Here is a 20772-nt window from a genome sequence, read left to right as displayed (position 1 = left end):
CTGAATTTTAACACACCTCAACACACATTTGACGGCCGAACATTTCACTAATTTAATTTAACACTTTGAATTCTCTCGATGATTCTCCTCTTAATTAGGATCGAAGAATTGACAACATGCATGTAACGATCACATTCATTCTCTAGCATACGTAGAAAATCACGCATACCCACGCATGTCCTCATTCGTTTCAAAGCATGCATACTACTAGATTACACTAGACCTGACATTATATTTAATTTGACCCTTATTTACATTTTATTTCCAAATGACATGCATCCTTACGTTAAACTCCCACACTAAACAAGATGAAATGAGATGAAATGGGTCGATTCATTTACCAATTCTAGCTTTTACTCTTACGTTACTGGCGATTGCCTCTTTGAAAATACAAAATTTTACAAATTAAAACTACTATTTACATATCCCTCTAAATATCTACGTAAAGTGCTACATGATTAAAATGGTATGTTTGCTACTCAGCCTTCAGGTCACTCCTTGCTTCGGATCGGATGGCCCCATCCTGTTTAAGCCATCATTGTAGTGGGCGTAGGATGTCCAGATCTCAGTTCCGTCTCCCCTGTGGTCCAGCTGCGGTTCTTCATTGTCGCGCCCTCGTCCTGGATAGGTCGCTCCTGAGGCTGCGTCTCCAGAATATCTCGTGCACTGCTGTCTTGTCGGTAGCCTAGTGACACTATAAAATTACAGTCACCTTATGAGCTATGTGTAACTGAGCTCCTGAGTTTGTGTGGCTACTATAGCATCCTAGAATTTGTAATGTTATAAAATTGAGGTGCTAACATTGTCTGTCTCTCCCTCTGCTCACAGTTCTTGGGTTTACCCGTTCATCCGCGGCGCGGTCGCCCGACAGAACATTTCCCGCACTGCCAATTAACACTGTTCTGTATTTCCGGGACACGATTTGGACTTCGACGTCGGTCAAGCCCCGTTAGTCACTTTATGCGGTGAACAGTAGCCTTCCACCGTCGCGCATGTTCCAATGGACTCGATTGTAAAATGATAACTCTGATTAAAATAACTGTTTCTCTGGTTATTATTTTCTTATAAGTTCAGATAACTGCGTTCCCTAACTTTGATTCAGAGTACCTAGACAACTCTCTGACACGAGGTAAAGTGATATCTAAATATTACTATGACATAACAGTGTCTCAATGCATCTGTCTGTAAATACGAACGTCACCAGTCAATATGTAGAGTGTACCAGTGAGACGTTCAAAGTAACACGAACTCGCGTGCCGATTCACAAGTACAAGAGTCTGACAATCTATGAACGAGAAATAAACTGTTCGACGAATGATGCTAAGACCGATATTACTAAGAATTCTGATGTCGATAAGACTACAACTGCGATTACGATACCACTCAGGATTAAAGAGTGCCTTTCCATGTCTTGCGCGGCTAAATTTATCAACTCGGTTTTCTCCCTCCAGTGTATTCTTCATTTTGGTTTCTCTTGCCTTTAACCAATCCTACAGGGATAATTTACATGACGCTTTTCCTCATTGGCTGGTTCGTGGTGATTCCTTGCACTGAATTCGATTCTTCCCCTGTTTGTGCAGGCTTGGGTTAAACTTTCTACTATTGTACGAGCTTGGTCATATTTTCTAGGCCTCCACTTTGTATTTTTGACGTTAGTTCAGATCTGTTGTGAATGTATCACTTGGGCTCAATTGCGTTACTTTTCAATTGTTTTTATGACACTTCCGTCACAACTTTTTACCGTGAAGCTGGATATCGAGTGTATTGTTTCCTCCTGGTCAATTGTTTTTCCTCGCTCCCAACCCCCTGTTGTTCTTTCCGGTCAGTCCTCGTGAGAATTTATGGCAGGGTTGGCATTTTAACCTCTTGTCGAAAACACTTGCACGTCAACCCAGGGTTCTTTCTCTGTTCGCTGTATAAGATTTATTTCCTTGTCTATTCTTTAGAGAATAAATATACTTGATGCCAGGATACGCTTTCAATGAGCTCGTATTGAAAACGGGCGCAGTGTGAATATGTAAAATGCTGAAGAATATGTTTACTCAGATGAGTTGCAGCCGCCGACGACGATGAGGAAGGCTGTAATATTTCACCGGTTTTTTTTTTTTTTTTTTTCATCAATATCTATAAAATCAAAAGTAAGTTTGTTTGTTATACAGATCTACACACCTCCAGCAATCAGTAGGAAAATTTGCACCAAGGCTTATGAGGCATTCAAACAGGCCATAGAGGTAGTTATATCATCATGGATTTAATAAAATACCATTTTTTATACCAAAACTCTTTTACAGATAGACTGGACAAATGAGTAGCATTGAACCTAAAATATCAAGTAATGTCTATGATACAATCTAGTGATTTATTCTCTGGAAAATTAACCTCAATCCCATAAATGAGTATCAGATGATTGCTTATGCGCATCATACTTTTGTAATTTATTGTCATTTGTAAGTGAATAAATCAACCGATTTGCAACCAGATTACCTTCAAAATTGAATTCTGAACTCATGTAAGTAACATTCAAAGTAATCCTGCAATTATTTCCTCTTGACAATATCTTTACCACAGCCGTACATGGCAACAATTAGAAAGTCTGATCTGAATCTTTTGCCTCAGCTCCATCATAAAGGGAAATCATAGCATGGATTAAATTGGAAACTCAGTGTTTCTCTCACGGTCAATTATATGTAGCTTGCTCCAGGGTTGGAACTCCAAGAAATTTATACATTTACACTCCAAGTACTGCGAGACATGATGTTTGTTATCATTCAGCAGTGGTTAATAATTTCACAGTCTGGAAAAATGTATAAAATTATGAATAAATATCAATAATTTGCAATACTGTTAATTTCAAAAACTGCAGAGAAAGAAATTCAATACCATTTTCATTTTTGATATACATTAGAAGTCCGTTATAGTGAAAAATTTATTTGCTATAGCGGATTGACGTTATATCCAATTTTTTATAAAAGTGGGGGGCACAAATATTAAAATTGGTATGAAACGGCTATCATTTTGTTCAAAACTTGCGTTTTTGCGGATGATATACACACTACGGCTTGTTTGTTATTTTTCAAAATCTGATACTACATGAAAGTATATGATTAATTTCATTCTAAAAATATTATAGTATTACTTTGGAGGTGGCTGTGGCAAATGGCTCAGTTTTCTTCTTCAAACAGCGTCACCTAACCTAACCGTGTACAAATCATGAAAACATTAACCCCCTCACTACAAATTTACATCGGAATAGCTTTTCCAAAATTTAACTAGATGTGAGAAAATATAAAATGTCCTCTGAAATCGGTGATGTACTCTGCTATATCTTGAGATATATATATATATATATCGTATTCTTACTTAATTTCAGTATATAACATTAAAATTAAGCGATCATTTACTTCAGCTTTTATTTCTAACGAGTTAACAACTGCTATGGGTTATGTTATTTATGCATTTATTACGGAAACGTGTTATTCTCATATATTTTGAATTTTCTTTTAGAAAACAGCAGTCGACGGGTATTACTGATAGACTCCGACATTGTCTTCGAAAATCGACGAGAGAGAGCTCGCAAATGTACATAGCGAGAAAATTGATATAGTATCAGAGATGATCGATTGCATTTTGTAGTAAATGTTTCAGTTTTCTTGTTCAAATAGCGTCACCTAACCTAACTTAACCGTACTATATTTATCATGAAAACATATTCCAAGCACCAGTTAAGAAATGATAACATTCTCGCTATAAATTTACATGGGAGTAACCCCTCCGAAATATAACCAGACACGAGAAAATATAATCCAACCTCTGAAATCAGTGATGCGTTCTGCTATATCTGCATTCTTACTTAATTTCAGTGTAGAATTTTAAAATTAAGCGATCATTTACTTAGCCTTTATTTCTCACAAGTTAAACTGCTATCAGTCATGTTATTACATATTTATTACGAAATCATGTTGTTCTCTTTCATTTCTGATTTTCTTTTTAAAACAGCAGATCACGGGTTTTACTAATCGCTTTGGAATGTCGACAACAGCTCACAAGTGCACATAGCAAGAAAACGGTACCGTACCGAAGATGGTCGATTGCATTTTGTGGCAGACATTTCCTTTCTTATTCAAACAGCAACATTTAACCTAAATGTACTATGTATATATCATAAAAACATTTCAAGCGCCAGTAGAGAAATGACAACCTTCTCGCTATAAATTTACATGATAAAAGCCTTTCCGAAATTTAACCAGATGCGAGAAAATATAAACTAACCTCTGAAATCAATGGTGGATTCTGCCATATCTTGAGGTGTATCCTATTCTTACTTAATTTCAGTATTTAGCATTAAAATTAAGCGATCGTTTGCCTCAGCCTTTATTTTTAATGAGTTCATTTATTATGAAAACATGTTCCCTTTCATTTCCATTTTTCTTTACGGAACAGCAGCCGACAGGTATTACTAATTGACTCCAACATCGCCTTTGAATGTCAATGAGAAAGCTGGCTAGTGGACATAGCGAGGAAGTGATGCTGAAGATTATCAATCGCATGCAATATAATCGCTGGGTGGATAAATATCGGTAACGGACAAATCTGCACGCTTAATCGCTCGTAATGACGGATGCGTCAGTGATATGGCTCTCGCTGTAACGGAAGGATAATACACAGTTTAATGTAAGAATTTTGAAGGGACAGACAAAAGCTGTTGTTACAATGGGGTTCTCGTTATGTGCATATTATTCCGTTAGCTCAAAACTTTGCAAATTTGGAACAAGCGCAATGTGATGCATTGTGAGCGGAGCCCACGGGTAACTGCTAGTAGTTTATATGCACCTTTTTCTGAAAGGTATAAAATGGCAGGGAGGGAATCACTTGGGTGGAGCAAGCGGCTTAGCGTATGGTGACATAATGGTCCTAAAGGCAGACTATGCTGAAAACCTCCTGTAATCTAAAGGCGCATCCACACTATAGTTGTAATATTGAAAGATGTGTTCTGGCAGTTCTTAGGGAGAGGTCCTGCTTGCCTGGGTATGGAGAAGAGAGTAGGGGTATGGTTACCATAAAAACGTGGGTGGACCCCACTGCGGTTGCTATGGAGTTAAACCTGATTTTCGACTTGTGTTGCTTGTGGTTGCCAAACCTCTCTTTTCTGAGTTATGTACAACAGAACATGGGAGTTTGAACGAATGAATAAGTGAGCCAGAGCAAAGTGAAGGAAAAAGGAATGCAGAATTTTTTATAGCAAGTGCAATGCTTCTTCCTCCAGCCTCTCTGTAAATGCTTCTTGTAATATTATAGGTCACAATGTTGCAGCACACTGTATGGGCACAATTTTGTTGGATGTGCCTCAAAAAATTGCAGTGAAATATGCTGTGCTGATATAAGTGTGCCCAGTTAGTTTCTGATGGAAAGGCGACGACATGACAGGTGTCCAAAGGAAGGCCTGGTTCATTGTGGACACATCTTGCACTAAGCAGTGAATACTGCAGTGGACTCTCAAACGTGTTTTATGTTTAATGGAATGATTTCAAAATCATTTATGTCTATGGAACACCCAATTTAGAAAGGTGATATGTGGAACACAGTTGAAATGGAATAGAAATACAAAGAACTTCAGTTGAGGCAAAATTGCATAATATTCTTTCACAGTTAATGTTGGAGCAGAAGTGTGTTCAGCAATTAAAGGTTTAAGCCACGGCGGAATATCTCTTCTCTGATTCCGCTTTTTTCCGAAACGATTGTATCCCTTTTTTCGATTACCATATTTACTCACGAAATTCCCCCCACCCTTTTTCTTCTACCTCAAAAATGGGGAGGGGAAAATTATGTGAATGTAAATTAAAAATGGAAATTAAAAACTCAAACATAATTGACTTAAGTTACAAAATGTATTTAGTCCTAATTAATTTTAATAAAAAATCATAGCCAATCAATAATACGTTCCCTAGCAATAATTATACGAAAACCGTCGTCTTTTAATGTCACGCAAGTATTCACTTAAGATAGGCGCCAGATACCTGAAATAAATGAGAATTCTGTATTAGGGTAAAATCTGTAAAATTGCCTACACTAATATTTATTTCACTTCAAAGAAATAGACTTACAATGTCACTCATCGTCACTTTCTTCCAAAATCGTCTGCGATGAATCACTTCCATCTCCCTATCCTGCAAATCTATGAAACTGGACCATTTTTTCACTATGGTCCTTCGGAAGTCGCTGGGGTAGAGATGTCCTCCTTCGAAGAGAAAGATTGTTCCTTTTCATGAACCAACAAAGCCACCCTCTGCTTGCTTTAAAACTGGGCGAGTTGGCCGTGCGGTTAGGAGCGCGTGGCTTTGAGCTTGCAGCCGGGAGATAGTGGGTTCGAACCCCACTGTCGGCAGCCCTAAAGATTAGTTTTCCATGATTTCCCATTTTCACACCAGGCAAATGCTGGGGCTATACCTTAAAGAAGGCTACGGTCGCTTCCTTCCCACTCCTAGGCCTTTCCTCTCTCATCATCACCATAAGACCTGTCTCTGTCGGTGTGACATAAAAGCAAATAGCTAGTTGTAGTAGTAGTAGTAGTAGTAGTAGTAGCTTGCTTTAAAATCAGGAATTTTCAAGGTTTTTACTACTTCTACAACCTTTAACTGGAGCATCTCGTGGGAAACTGAAAAGCCATCATTTCTCAATTGATTTACATAAGAAACAACTTCCTTTTCAATTTCTGGATGCTTCCAGGTCTTTGGTCCCCCAAAATGATAGTTTCTTTCTTGGTACACTGTAATTCTTCTTTCTGCTTCCACCAGTAATGCACATGTGATGGTGCTACGGAAAATTCACGAGATGCAGCACGATTACTTTTTTTTTTTTTGCAAATTCTATTACTGTTTTTCTTTCGCATCACATCACTAACAAACACTTCGCACAACAATTCACACGTAGCAACACTGTGAAAGCGATTACTGTATGCGTACGAGTTACAGCTGATAACAAGGGCGAGTTATGGCTAGCAGTCACTGGTGTGTTCTGGTCCCGTGCGCTGGAATGTTGAGTTAATCAGTCACTTCCTCACTCTCCTAGTATGGGAAACATGAACTGGAATTTCCAAACGAGTTCCCGATTTCCATACATTGGCATGAATCACAAAGACTAGATAAGTCTGTGGTTTGCAACTAGTGGAAACCGTAGATAAAACAAGGTGGGGAAATATGCAGGTATATTTTCAAAACTTTCGTTCTAAAAATCTGGGAGGACCGAGCTCGATAGCTGCAGTCGCTTAAGTGCGGCCAGTATCCAGTATTTGGGAGATAGTAGGTTTGAACCCCACTGTCGGCAGCCCTGAAAATGGTTTTCCGTGGTTTCCCATTTTCACACCAGGCAAATGCTGGGGGGGCTGTACCTTAATTAAGGCCACGGCCGCTTCCTTTCCACTCCTAGCCCTTTCCTGTCCCATCGTCGCCATAAGACCTATCCGTGTCGGTGCGACGTAAAGCAACTAGCAAAAATAAAAAAAATAAAAAAATCTGGGAGGGAAAACTACGCGAGTAAATACGGTAGCTTTAGAGGCTGGTCATGTAAGGTGAATGGAGGAGAATGGACTTGACCATGAAGTGTAAGGCAGATAGAGGGAGGTCGTCGTCATCATTTCCCAGCTCCATTTTCCCCGGGTGTGGTGTACAAGCACTTGCCACTTCTTCCTGTCAAAGTATAGGCCTCGTTTCTGTTGTTCTACGTCTTCCCACTTGACATTCCTTTCGCTGACCGATTTCACAGCCTCCTTCCTGTTTGCTTCGTTTTTAATCTTGCCTTTCCTGGTCTTTTTGTTCATTGCTCTGAGGGAGGTATGGAACTAAATGAGGTCACCGAGCTTGTTGCTAATGGGAGATTGTTGAGGATCTTTGTTAATTCAGTATGTGGTGTTCCATAATCAATGATCTGCATTAGATTTCATCAGGTGTCCCCCATTGCATTTAGCTTGAACTAGCAGTTTCCTGCAGACTCTGCCCTCAGTTGTATCATGTTGTTTGTCAATATTCTCACGGATGTATTCGCAAAGTTTTGAGGTGACTATGTTGATCGTATCCAAGTATCCTCAAATGTTGGAAGCTCTCCAGTAGGAAGCAGTCACAATAGCTTTATCGCTGACTAATGAATTCTTCAAGCTGAGTTTCCACAGGGCAGTTTGGACAGTGAAATGGATGTTCAGGATCTTGAGTTGCACCACAGTCACAATCAGCATTCTGTGTATAACCCCATCTTTTTAGTGTAGCTTTGGTTCCAGGCATTCCAGTTCTTATTCTGTTAAGGTTCTTCCAGACAGGCCAAGATCACGAAGTATGTGTTGGTATTCCTCTGCTCGCCAGTAAGGGTTGGGCAGACCGTTAAGTCAGCTGTTCCAAAATATTAGGAGCTTGAGGTGGAGTGTTTCAGTACACTGTGCCGGCACGCGACACATGGAATTGTAACTGCACGGAAAAGATAAATTTGCGAGGCAACATGTCATGCTACATGACAGCAGGAATGTGCCTGTACCGGACGTGCTGCGTGTAGTTGCGGTCAGCGTAAAGCTGGACGGAACGTGAAGGAACATTCGGAACACTGAAATTCGCACCCAATAATGTTTAAAGGCTGCTTTTAGGTTAAGATTTTTCAGTCAATATGAAATGGACATCGCGGTTACAGGGACAGTACAGGTGTTTAAAAGTAACTATTCCAAAGATATTTTCACCATTTGAATTCTATCAACCTGGGGCCTGTTCCACGAATGAACTTTGCACTTTTCAGTTCAGATTTTGTTCCACCATTACTTTTCAGATTTATATATATATACATATTTTTTTTAAGTGGATCCAAATATGAGAGAGATACAATTACTCACACCTTAGTTCAAACGCATTTGATGGACGTCTCCACCAATATCCAAATGTAACTATGATTATTCAAAATGTAATTGTCTTAAACTAAACTTGCATACTATACCAACGATCTATAAATAATGTCAAGGTTTATCTTAAAAACTAATGTTTATTCAAGAGAAAAAATAAATTAATATGATTAAGAAAGAAATTTGTTAGTCTTAATTGAAAAATCCCAAATTAATTAATTAAATCTGAAAATTATTGTTGAATTATTCATATGTAATCCTTTTAAAATTGCATAACTTTACATAATCATCTTTGAGCAGGATATTTAATTTAATTTCGCCTTGCCATGAAAAGAAATAATGAATAAATTAATGAATATTTACAGATTTTCATGGGTAGGAATAATTTAAATTAATTATATGGTGTTGTAGATGATAATGTCTTTCATTGTAATTATAATCTATTTTCTGTATCACGATAATGAAAAGTTTTCTTAAGTTAGACATTATGAAAAATAAAAATACAGTAGTTTCTCCCTGTGTAGCTTTCAATGGCTACGGTTTATTTAAAATTAACTAATTATTATCTAACAGTATTACATTAATGTCAATGCTACGTGGAAAATGATTGGGGTAGCTTCTCAATTGAATAATTATTCCAACATGTAACTTTGTGAAACTCAGTTAATATCAAGTATAGGGAATATTATAGATGAAAATCCTAAGTTATTCAGCCATGAAATGTTTCTGAAGGCATATTATATTGAAAGCATATATATATATATATGTCAATAACTGTCTTCCATTGCTTGTTATAATCAACTACTACAAGGTAAGAGTATGAATATGTCATTGAAATGTACCTTAAATCAAATAATTGTAGGTAATGCCCTATCATTGTTCCTTAAGTATCATATTTATGCTGCCCTTTATCATACTATGGATAATTCACCATATAAGTATTGTTATTGCCTCAGTAACATATTATAGATCCATGTCTGCGTCAATAAATTCTTTTATCTATCACCATTTCCTTCATTTTATCTATATCATTGCAACATTATCATTATTTATTCAACCTTTCCTTCATATCACCGTATATCACCACACATTCCTATTCACTTATTCACCTCATATATCCGACGAAACACATTTAAATATAACTCCTATTGACGCACAATTCATCCCATCTTTCAGTAAATTCAACCTGCGGATCAATATCTATGCTTTCAATATGAGATACATCTTCCATATATATATATATATATTTTTATCCATTTAACCTCAACTGCTTCAATTAAGGCAATAAACAATCTACCTCCATATAAATAATACAGTAACTGTCCATGTTTCGACTTCATTAAATATCACATTAATAAAAGCAAGGGCTTTTAACTTGGGAGAATGGGTTGCTAAATGGTTAGTATTCTGGTCTTTGGTCACAGGTGTCCCAGGTTCGATTCCTGGCCAGGTCGGGGACTTAAAATTTCATTAGTTAATTCCTGTGGCTCGGGGGCTGCCATCTTTGACATCATAAATCATCTTGGGTAGGGTCCCATCCTTACAGACGTGCAGGTCGCCTTTATGGAGTCAGCTCGAAAGACCTGCACCAGGCCTCTTCGGTGGTTACATGCCATTTTTTATGGACAGTTACTGGCATAGAAAGTAAAAGAATAGCAGCTTTTGAGACGTGGTGTTACAGAAGAAGTGAAGAGATACTGATTGAAGTTAGCGAGACAACGATAAGGGGAAGAGAGACATTGGTTGGACACATCTTGAGATACTCAGGATTGCTGTAACTGGTGTTGAAAGGAAGTGATTGGGTTTGGCAGGCATCGTGGAGTAAGTTTTCATATTAAGTGTGTCCCACACCAGAGTTGTCCAGATCCCACATCCAGGGTAATCTTCTCTGTCCATGCTGTGATCAGTTGTATCAGACTGTGCTTGTCATTTAGGAAGACATGACAGAGAGTAGTCCATTTTAACTTTGCGTGATTTCGTGGCTCGACAGACATGGTCTGTAAATTTGAAACAACTAAGTTTATTGAAGTGGTCAGCCTATTCAATACAGTTATTTATAATAGTATTGAATGGGTTAACCACAATTATTTATAATTGTATTGAATAGGTTGACCACTTCAATAAACTTCATTGTTTCAAATTTATATATACAGTTTTCAATACGGGCGAACCAGGAAGTTCATTACATGCAAGACATGGTCTATGCGTGTCATCTTGAACATCCTGCAATCTAACCGCACTTCAAAGGACTGCAGTCGGTGTGTTGGCAAAAGTTTTTAGTGTTTATCCTTCGTCACTGTAAAGCAGTACCAGGCACTTAAAACTCGAGATGATTTTATGTCAGAAACACTCTGCTGGCAACGCCGATTCAGGTTGTTTATTTCTACATCCAGAAGCTATACAGTGTAGTTGTTGAATAGAACTGAAAATTGAGATCTGTTATATTAACCCTCCCCTGCCAGGCTGAGTAACTCAGATGGTAGAACACTGGCCATCTGAACTCAAGCTCGCGGATTTGGTTCTACTTCAGTCCAGTGGTATTTGAAGGTGCTTAGATAAATCAGCCTTGTGCCGGTACATGTGCCACACAAAAGAACTCCTGTGGGACAACATTCTGGTACTTCAGAATCTCCAAAAAATCTTAAAAGGTATTTAGTGGGACATAAAACTAATATAATTATTCAGCATTAAGCCTTGGAGTAACCACACCTGGGTGACTGGAGTGGGATGATGATGAAGCCTTAGAGTGGCAACAAGCAATATATAGCTCCTACATGTGCTCGCTAAAAACACCAGGAGCTGTATAACGATCCTAATGCAGTCTCGTATTTATTGACTTTTAGTACTGTTCATGTGGAAAAAGATGAAGTTGGAATTCATGAGCACTAATTGGGAAAATATTCATTCATAAGAAAAGGACTTATTTGAAAAGACTAGTTAAACAGTTGATAGAAAATCTGCCACCTTTGCGACAGCGTAATGAATGTGCTGTGTCGTGGGCCACACAGACCGAGGTTGGACAGCACTATTCACTTGGCGGAGCTGAGAGTGACGCTCCATAGGAAGATGGCGGCGATATATGTGATTCTTCTGCTTGTTATGATGAGCAGAAGTATGGGAGCATGCAGTTACTGTATTGACTTTAATATTTTATTGCACACATTTCATTAAATTGATTAAAATGTTATATCACTTGTGCTATTGAAGGTAGAATCCTGGATGCTTTGTGCAACAACATGTGAAGATATGATGTGTTTCTTAAAATAAATGTATATTTTATTCAGTTCTGGAGACATAATTATGTAGGATTAATTCACTGTAAATAAAACACAAATTAAAACCAATATTCTCCTAAAATTAGCATATATATATATATATATATATACACACACACACACAGTTGTTTTTTTTTTTTTTTTTTTTTTTTTTCATACACTCTTAACCTGTTAAGTGCTGAGTTACCAGTTGACTGTTTGGTACCTCAGTGCTGAGTTTTTTTTATTCGTATGTGAAAAAAATTGTAGAATCCTCAAATTTTAACTTATCAGTGGGGTGATTACCTTAAAATGTTTATTAATGTTGATTCTTATCAATCAAAATGCAAACAGAAAATCCTACACTTATGTTCAATATTACTTTGAGAGAAGACAAAATTACACTTTTGTGCCTGTGTGTACATCATCTTTATGCACAGTAAAGAGCCCGAAATAAAATTATTTCCTAAAATCTGTACGCAACTAATACATGTAACTCCTTACAAGTACATAAGTTGATATTTTAAAATACTATCTAAACCTGGAATGTGGTGGAAGCTTAAATGTTTTCCACCGGTTGTGATACCGATTTATTCAACCAGCTGCACAGACTCGCTGGCACAAAAGTTTTTAGAAAAATCAATTATTTTTGGGTTGTCATCAAACACTGCTTGGATCCCAGAGTCAGTCACAGTTACTTGAAAGTCTGGTGGAGAAAAGTGATCCAATCGCCACAAAAATAGTGATGAAATAGCTTTTGAACCCACCGTACCTTTGCATGTCGACGAAAGAGCTCGCTACTGCACGTGGAGAGAAACGATACCAAAGATGATCAATTGCATTCAGTATAATTGCGGGAGTGAAAAAATATCAATAACAGAAAAAATAACTCGAGCTTAATCACTCATAATAACTGATGCATCAGTGATAGGGTTCTTGCTGTAACCAAAGGATAATACACAGTTGGATATAGGAATTTTCAACGGTCAGAAAAATACTGTTATTAGAACGGAGTTCTTGCTATATGCCATCCTTGCTATAGCGGACTTCTACAGTATTGGAAAGGAACAAACAAGGGGGAAGCAGAAACGAGTTCATCGGAGGCTGAGAAGAGATGGATGTACGAAAACTGAGATTGCTACGGAGAGAGAATATCTATTAAAAGACTGCAGTGTATGAATATCTCGATATTGACCTTGTCCTTTTGTGTTTTCATATTTGTCCTTGTCTCCCTCATCTGTCGCTCCCTCTTCCCACACTCGTCTTCATCCTATTGTGTGTTCCTTCTCTCTCTCTCTCTCTATTTATATATTTATATATATACAACCTCAACAGTAATAATAATTATATGGCTTTAGATACTCTGTGCAGGAATGTGTATCTGATACTATTTAAGTGACCTGCTCATCAATTTCAACATTATTTTACTTCACCGGATAGAAGGGTAAACTGAATCTCTGCTGGGTGAAGTATGGCCAAATTTTAGTTAATTTTGTGACTGCACACCACATAACCTCGGATAACACCAAACTGACAAACAGCAATTGGAGGGCATACAACAAGATAAACTACCCAACAACTTTTAAATACGATCGTCGATTTAATCATGCCTTATTAAATCCATTATTTCAACGTATGGTCACTGACGTCAACAAGAGCATATTTATTCAACAGCATTCACCGAGGTCAAATGACAACAAGCATTTAAATTTCTTGAAGACCAACATTCATCCCATCACAAGTTCAATTTTCAAATTGACGAGATTTTTTAATCTTTATAGACTCTTATCCACAAGGGATAAAAAACATTTTTACCAGATCTCATTGCCAAGAAAATCTTCAAATTTAGCTCTTAAGATTGATTTTCATGTCTTTCTAAGATTTTAGACATGCTACTTGTTTTAAATATTTTAGAACTCATTCTTCCACAATTTTAATGTATCTTTCCTATTAAGCACATGTAATTAAGGCATGTCTCCAAAGATTCTGTATTTTATGATATTCTAACAGAGTAAGTTTTAAGTTTGTGAAAAATGGTCTAATGGTAATCCCCGCATATTTTTAAAAAAATTTTGAGGCACGAAATTGGGGTGCGGGTTTTATTTGCGTCAAGGTTGCCAACACGCTCTTGGCTCATCTAGTTTTTGATGCTGAGTGTACAGTTATGCTTTGTGCAACCGTAGATGGAAGAAAACTGTCTCCGTATGTCATATTTAAACGGAAAACAATTCAGACTTTTAATTCTAAACTGAGTTTATATTTTTTTTAATAGTACCGTATTTTACAGAGTAATTTAAATTCAAAATTTCTCCGCGTCACAATAGAACGCGTCTTATTAAATCTGGTGGCAGAAAGCATTAACAAAGATAATAAGAAATAAATTATGGCCTACCCATTGTATATTTCACTCAAATTATAAGGCAGTATTTCTTCGTTCTTTATTTAAAAGTCACCCAGTCGCATACCGTACAAGATATAATCAAGACTTCATTTTAGGCTTATCTGTGTTGGGAATTCCATCTTGTGTTCGATCATACTGACAGTGTCGAAGCTTTAGATAACCTAAAATGTGTCTGGTCGTCGTAATCTTCAAAATATGCCGCACATACTTGCATCCCTCTAAGACGTTGCATAATCTTGATCATATTACTTGTCGCTGTGATTTTCTCTAGCAATTAGTCATTCCAGCCGTCTACGAGTAGCCATCTTGGATTTCCCATTTTCCCTGCTAACCAATCTCCGGTAAAATTTTAAACCGAGATAATACTCGTTATCCGAGATAATGTTGTTGGTGAATACAAACTTAACTGTTATCTTGGATTACGTAGCATTAAACTAAGATAAAAGCCAACTCCACGAACTTGTAATTTAGGAGAGGATTCTAGTGATGCAAGAGACAACGAATCTTCCCATCTACAGGGAATCGAGCCTCTTGCAAGTTCAGGTTAATGAAATACCTGTCATGCAAGTAAGCTTACTTGCTCATTTTCTTAGAAAATATATTTCGTAGCAGTGATATTTGCGTAAAGACCACATGGACCTCGCGGAGTGATACGAAATATTTGTTTATGCCTACGTTACTCTTTCGATGGAAGGAATTTTAGTCCATTTCATTTTTTTCAAAATGAGCCGCCTTAACATGAGGGTGCGGGCATTATTTGGCGGCGGGGATTATTCGGGTAAATATGGTAACTGACGAGTAAGCCAGAGTATGGAAATCATCTGCGAAAACACGAGTTTTGAACAAACTGATTGCCGTTCCATACCGATTGCCGTTCCATACCGATTAGTTGTATTGTTTTTTCCCTCTGACTTTTACTAAATTTCTCATATAACGACGATCCACTATAGCGAGTACATTTTTCTCTGACTTCTACTGTTCTTATTAATACTATTATTAACATTAACAGCTTTTAACATTTCTACTTCGAATTCTTCGATTCCAGCAGCTTTCCTCTCTTAACTTGTAGCTCCATCTCTGCCATCCTACTTTGTTTGACTTCAGTGTAAATGTTCTCTCTGTTAACCTAAATTTTGTAATACGTTGTTCGCAGCCTGGAAATCGTTATCGTGTACCGAAGGGGACCAAGTTCTATCGTGTCAAAGTACGGCCGTTGCAGAAGGAGTCGCTGCTTCTCCGCAGCCAGCACCACCACCATCACCACCACCACCAGCAGCAGCAGCAACAACAGCAGCAGCACCAGCAGCCTATAGCATCCAGCAGTGCTACATCAAACCCTGTTCCAAGAAATTGCTAGCGTGTTCACAGAGGAAAAAATGATGTATTGGAAGGATGAATTTTTAGTTCAAACCATATCAGTATGTTGTTGAAATTTAATTTTAAAAAGAATGAAACAAGGAAAGAAGGGTTGTATTGTTATGTGCACAGAATGTGGAAGACCTTTCTTTTGTAATCAGTGTTCGTATTAAATTATCTGCGTAAGCTTTTTACTTATCCTGTGCCTACTATTTCCATCAGTCTCAGAGTTTGATGGAATGATGTACAGTTTCCCTTGTTCTTTCTTTTGTTTCATTCTCTGTGGACTGATACCAGCTTGACTGTTCTGGTACTGGAATATTTTATTCGCATGTTTTATACAGCAGACATATTGTGCGTCTTCACATGTTATTGTAATTTTATTTCCATCCACTATGATTGCTGTTGTGATAATTTTTTTTAAGTATTTTCTTAATGTAAGATAAGTGTGCTCTTTCTCTGTCATGAGAACGAGGCTGGATCCTCACTCAGTCCTTCCACTGTCTCAATCATAATGTAAGACTTCTTTTCGATCTCTAGAAAGCGGTCGTTCGGTATATTTAGTGTTTAAGCTAGGTGTGACGTTTTTGATTGCACATAGTATAGGATATATCTTATGTCGAAGTCTCTTGCATCTTGCAGAATCTCTTCTAAAGTGTAGACTAGGTGTACTGGCATGTATTGTCGTAGCTGTTAACTCACTTTTTCCCGGTATAGCAGGATAAGACTTCTGTGCACATACATTGTTTTCTAAATATTTAATGACTTGACTGGCAGATGATTCTTTTGTTACTAGTTGAAAAAGGTGATATTCTGCAAATGAGAAACAGGGAAGCCTTGTTAATATAGAGTAATAAGGTTTAAATACAAAAGCAGACAGACATACTGCAGATTAGGATATAACTTGGTACATCCTAAGAGTCGATGATACCCCACTCTAGCAGGCTGGGTGTGACAATGAACGAGCCATCACCTTCTCACCGCTCCAAAGCTTTTGTCCCGTAATAGTTGGGAAACAGAATTGTAGAAGACTGCAGCTGCTTTAATTTCATACACAACTCTGTTGTTGGTCGACAGAACGTTACTGAGGTACTTGAAGTGTTCAGCCTTTTCAGTTTCATGCTGTCCAAGTCTTAAATTGACTGCTTCACATCCTTGGCTCATCACCAGACATACTCATTTGGTTTAACTGGTTTTAAATACAAATTTGTTAAATTTCTCTTCCCATCACTTTAGTCCAGTTTAGGGCACGTCCTCGAAAAGGAAACTCTTTAGTAGTGATATTCGTATTGTAGAGATTCAGTAACTTATTTCACTATGCTGTAGGTCAGCATTTCTGTTGTCTGCTCAAATTCCCTACCGCAAGGAAACAGAGTATGATTAGGACATTAGCCTTGGGGACTGTAAACCCATATTCCTGAGCTTTCACAGAAGCAGCCAAAAATAAACTATTGCCCAACATTTTTATAGCCTTCTCTGAGAATTCTTGCCGACACGAGTAGTGGTGTCCCTACTCGTTCTCTATTGTCTACAATACAGTACAGTATATTATTGTGCTTCTCTGTAGTTTAACAACTGGCACCTCAAAGTGAGTGGGATGGGAAGAGAAGGAAGCAGTATTGTCAGGTTCCTTTTTTTTTTTTCCCCTGGAGTGCAGTGTTTGCTTAAGTTGCTGCTCACGTCATATTTATTTTATGACTTGATTGAGTTTTACATTGTGAGTTCCTTAGCACCCAAATTATTTATATCGAACCTATGAAATACTGTATGTAATAACGTTACAACAAGATATTGCAAGTTACTCCTCATGGACTTGACAAGAAACAATCATCCAGCCTTCTGAGGCCTCTTTGCTTCCTATGTTCCCTTATACTGTCTATTCATAGTCTCTTTGGTCATCATGTGTTTACTTCTACCACCTGAACCGAGCTTCTTTTACTTTCAGCAATATTTTTTGCCCACCTTAAGCCTTTCTCTCACCACTTCATTTTTTACTTTGTCTATTGTTGTGCATCCACTAGTAACATTCTTATCTTGGCTACTTTCAAATTAACTTCCCATTTTGTTAACTGCCTTGTCTTTGCTGATCTACCATTTGGTGCACTTACTCCAGTTCAGGCATCCTGTTAGTATTCTTTCGGCCATGATTGTTAAGGCATCAAGTTTATATGGTCTGACACCGTGGTTAGCCGGTTCAAATTCCATTGGTGGAAAAAAAAAAGTCACATCAGAATGTTGGCTGACATAAGATAGGACAGGTGTTGGTGTACAATATCTAATCACTAGATTGCATGCCAAAAACCTGGATTAAATTTCAAACTTCTCCGCATTGATCGTATGGAGTGAGGGCATTTGACACTGTTGATGATGATGATGATGATGCGGATGTAAAGCCTTGATCTTCCTCATACACCCAGATGTGCAGGCCCCCCAAGGGTGTTAAATAGAAATACCTCGACCATGCCACACAGCACCAATCAGTCTCTTCCATCAGCCTGCCACCTTGTTGGATAATTGATCATAGGTATTTGAACCTACTTGATGTTTCTATATCTGTCCTGGCCAGTTTCACACCATACACACAGAATAGTAGTCATTATCATAAATTCGCAAAGTGTTTGGCTTTGCATTCACTGGATGTGCCGTGATGTCTCAGAAAAGGTAAGAGTATTGTATTTTGTTAGTGGTAAACTCAGAATAATTGGTAATGTCAGGAATGGAAATCAAAGGCAAGTTTACCGCGTGACATTCCAGAAGAAATCATTTGAGAAAGAAGAAAAACTTTTAAAAGATTTTTGGACACAGGTTGAAAGTGAAATGGACTGCAAAGAAAAAGGATGAGAAACCAGGAAAAACCATCTTCAGGGCTGCCGATGATGAGGTTGGAACTCACGATCTCCTGAATGTAAGCTCCCAGCAAATGATAATTTCATCACCACCTTTGTCATCTGCACAAATTTCATTTACCACACTTTTGAGCTGATCAGCTGGTTTTAAACCATGATGACACTAAACTGAAAGAGAAATATTTGACTGGTTGCCTAGGTTTCTAACAGATTCACAGTGCCTGTCAGATACTCAGCACTACACACAACCTGCAAAGAATTTATACGCCCACGCTTGGCAGCGAGTGTGTGTTCTTCACTCAAATAGCAGATTTAATTAAGCCATTGCTAGGGAATGGCTGTGCATGTTTCAGGCAATGGTTTAAGAATCTCCGTCTTCAATTAGATGAATTAACAAGGTTTCCCTGACTTATTTTCTAAAGTTTTAAGGTCCATTATTCCCAACAGAGATCAGATTGTAGTTTTATATTTAACATTAGAGGTAAATTTTCAGCATTTTTATAATATTTGACACTTGATATGAATGACAAGCTAGATGGCCACAGTTGCCTTGAAAGTGGAACATTGAATGAAAGATCAATCACAAAAGACACATCACTAAGTACCTATTCTTCTCTCGGTAATTCCAAGATCTGACTTATTCTATATAAAATATTTTTAAAAGAATGGACTCCCTTATTTGTAGAATCACACATAATATATTCTGGATCTATCTGAGTGTATTGAAAGCAGTTAGTAGGGCTGTGATGAATTAAAACAACAGTGTAGTGTTATTTTCTTTGAAGCCTGTGATTTTGTCATGATCTAGTTGGCTTTCTTACTTTGTTATTGTAATTGTAAGTTAGTGTGATAGTAGTGCCCCCTCTGCTTGATATGTGGGGTACACATTTATTAAATATAGATTTTTGTACTTGAATTATGAAGTCTTCTTAAACTGTTGAATTTTTTTAATCGTTTTCTAGCTTGGCGCAATTTTGTGTGTTGATATTAATCGATTCCCGCAACCGAGCTTTGTAAATATATTCGTGCAATATTATATACTTATAATATAAGTAAATTGAAATAGTAAACACACTTTTATGTGTGCGTATGCATGCGTGGTGTACATAGGATTTGACACAAAAATAATATTTATACTAATATATTTTTTCATACGCATTTAAGACAGTGTAGAACCATTGAGCTTTTAAACCTGTGTTTTTCTAACTTGGAAATTTCCTTCTAGAAAACATGTTGGTTTAGTTTTTGTTTGTTTGCCACATATGGAACGTCAAGTGTCCATTGTGATGTTCGGAGAATGTTAATGCAACTTGTGATAGTAGAACATTTATTTTTATTTCTTTATTATCTTTTTACTGGGCTAGGCATCGAAGAAACGTTCACTTCCAAGGAAGCTAGTGAAGTAGGGTCAAGATTATCTTGGAATGATTGCTTCGCAAGTTTAAGTGTTACATAGTGAGCGGACGGTGTGAGAGGCTTGTTGTCGTAAATGAAGTTGCCACGTTATTCCGCTCGTCCACATTCAAATGAGTTCTTGAGTTATTCTGGTCAGTATAGTTTAAGAATTGTAGGTTCCTAGTGAGTTTTTTTGTAACTCGTCGCAAGTGTTTGGTTTGGAAAGGTTATTTTCTTTAAAGAAAAGATATGGCTTGGTTGTACCAAATCAGAGATGTGTGTGTATACTGTGTATAAGTGAAATGGTGTCACTGATTCTTCTTTTGCAGAGGAATCAGATCTGTACAAATGTAGAATAAAATAAAAAGTTTTTTATTTGATTACGTTATTTGTATCTGAAACTCACCTCCACCTACAAACAATGCTCCGCTTTGCTCCTACACATTCACTGTTGGCGCACTCTCGCGATAGCAAGCCTTACACTACACAGAAATCACTTACTGGATAGCAAGTGAATTTGCCACGACATAGTGCAGTTGTTGAATTGAGTAGAGTTGCCACGCTTTAATGAGCTACGGCTATGGAGTTAAGCTCTGCATTCGGGAGACGAGTGGGTTCAAGCCCCAAAGTCGGCTCTCCTAGAATGGTTTC

The 20772-nt window shown here is 37.6% G+C and overlaps 1 protein-coding gene across 3 annotated transcripts in view; it reads left to right on the top strand.

Moving 5' to 3' along the window:
- Nucleotides 1-20501, top strand: part of Atg17 (autophagy-related 17) — a 210585-nt gene extending 190084 nt beyond the window's left edge. For all 3 annotated transcript variants that reach the window (XM_067145389.2, XM_067145390.2, XM_067145388.2), the window contains exon 22: nt 15678-20501. In XM_067145389.2, the coding sequence (XP_067001490.2) occupies nt 15678-15881 (204 nt within the window). In that variant the 3' untranslated portion in view covers nt 15882-20501. The remainder of the gene's footprint in view (nt 1-15677) is intronic.
- Nucleotides 20502-20772: the final 271 nt, after the last annotated feature.

The sequence above is a fragment of the Anabrus simplex genome, chromosome 4, assembly GCF_040414725.1.
Source record: "Anabrus simplex isolate iqAnaSimp1 chromosome 4, ASM4041472v1, whole genome shotgun sequence".
In the NCBI taxonomy this organism is placed as follows: Eukaryota; Metazoa; Arthropoda; class Insecta; order Orthoptera; family Tettigoniidae; genus Anabrus; species Anabrus simplex.
This window is presented reverse-complemented; position numbering and strand designations above follow the sequence as displayed.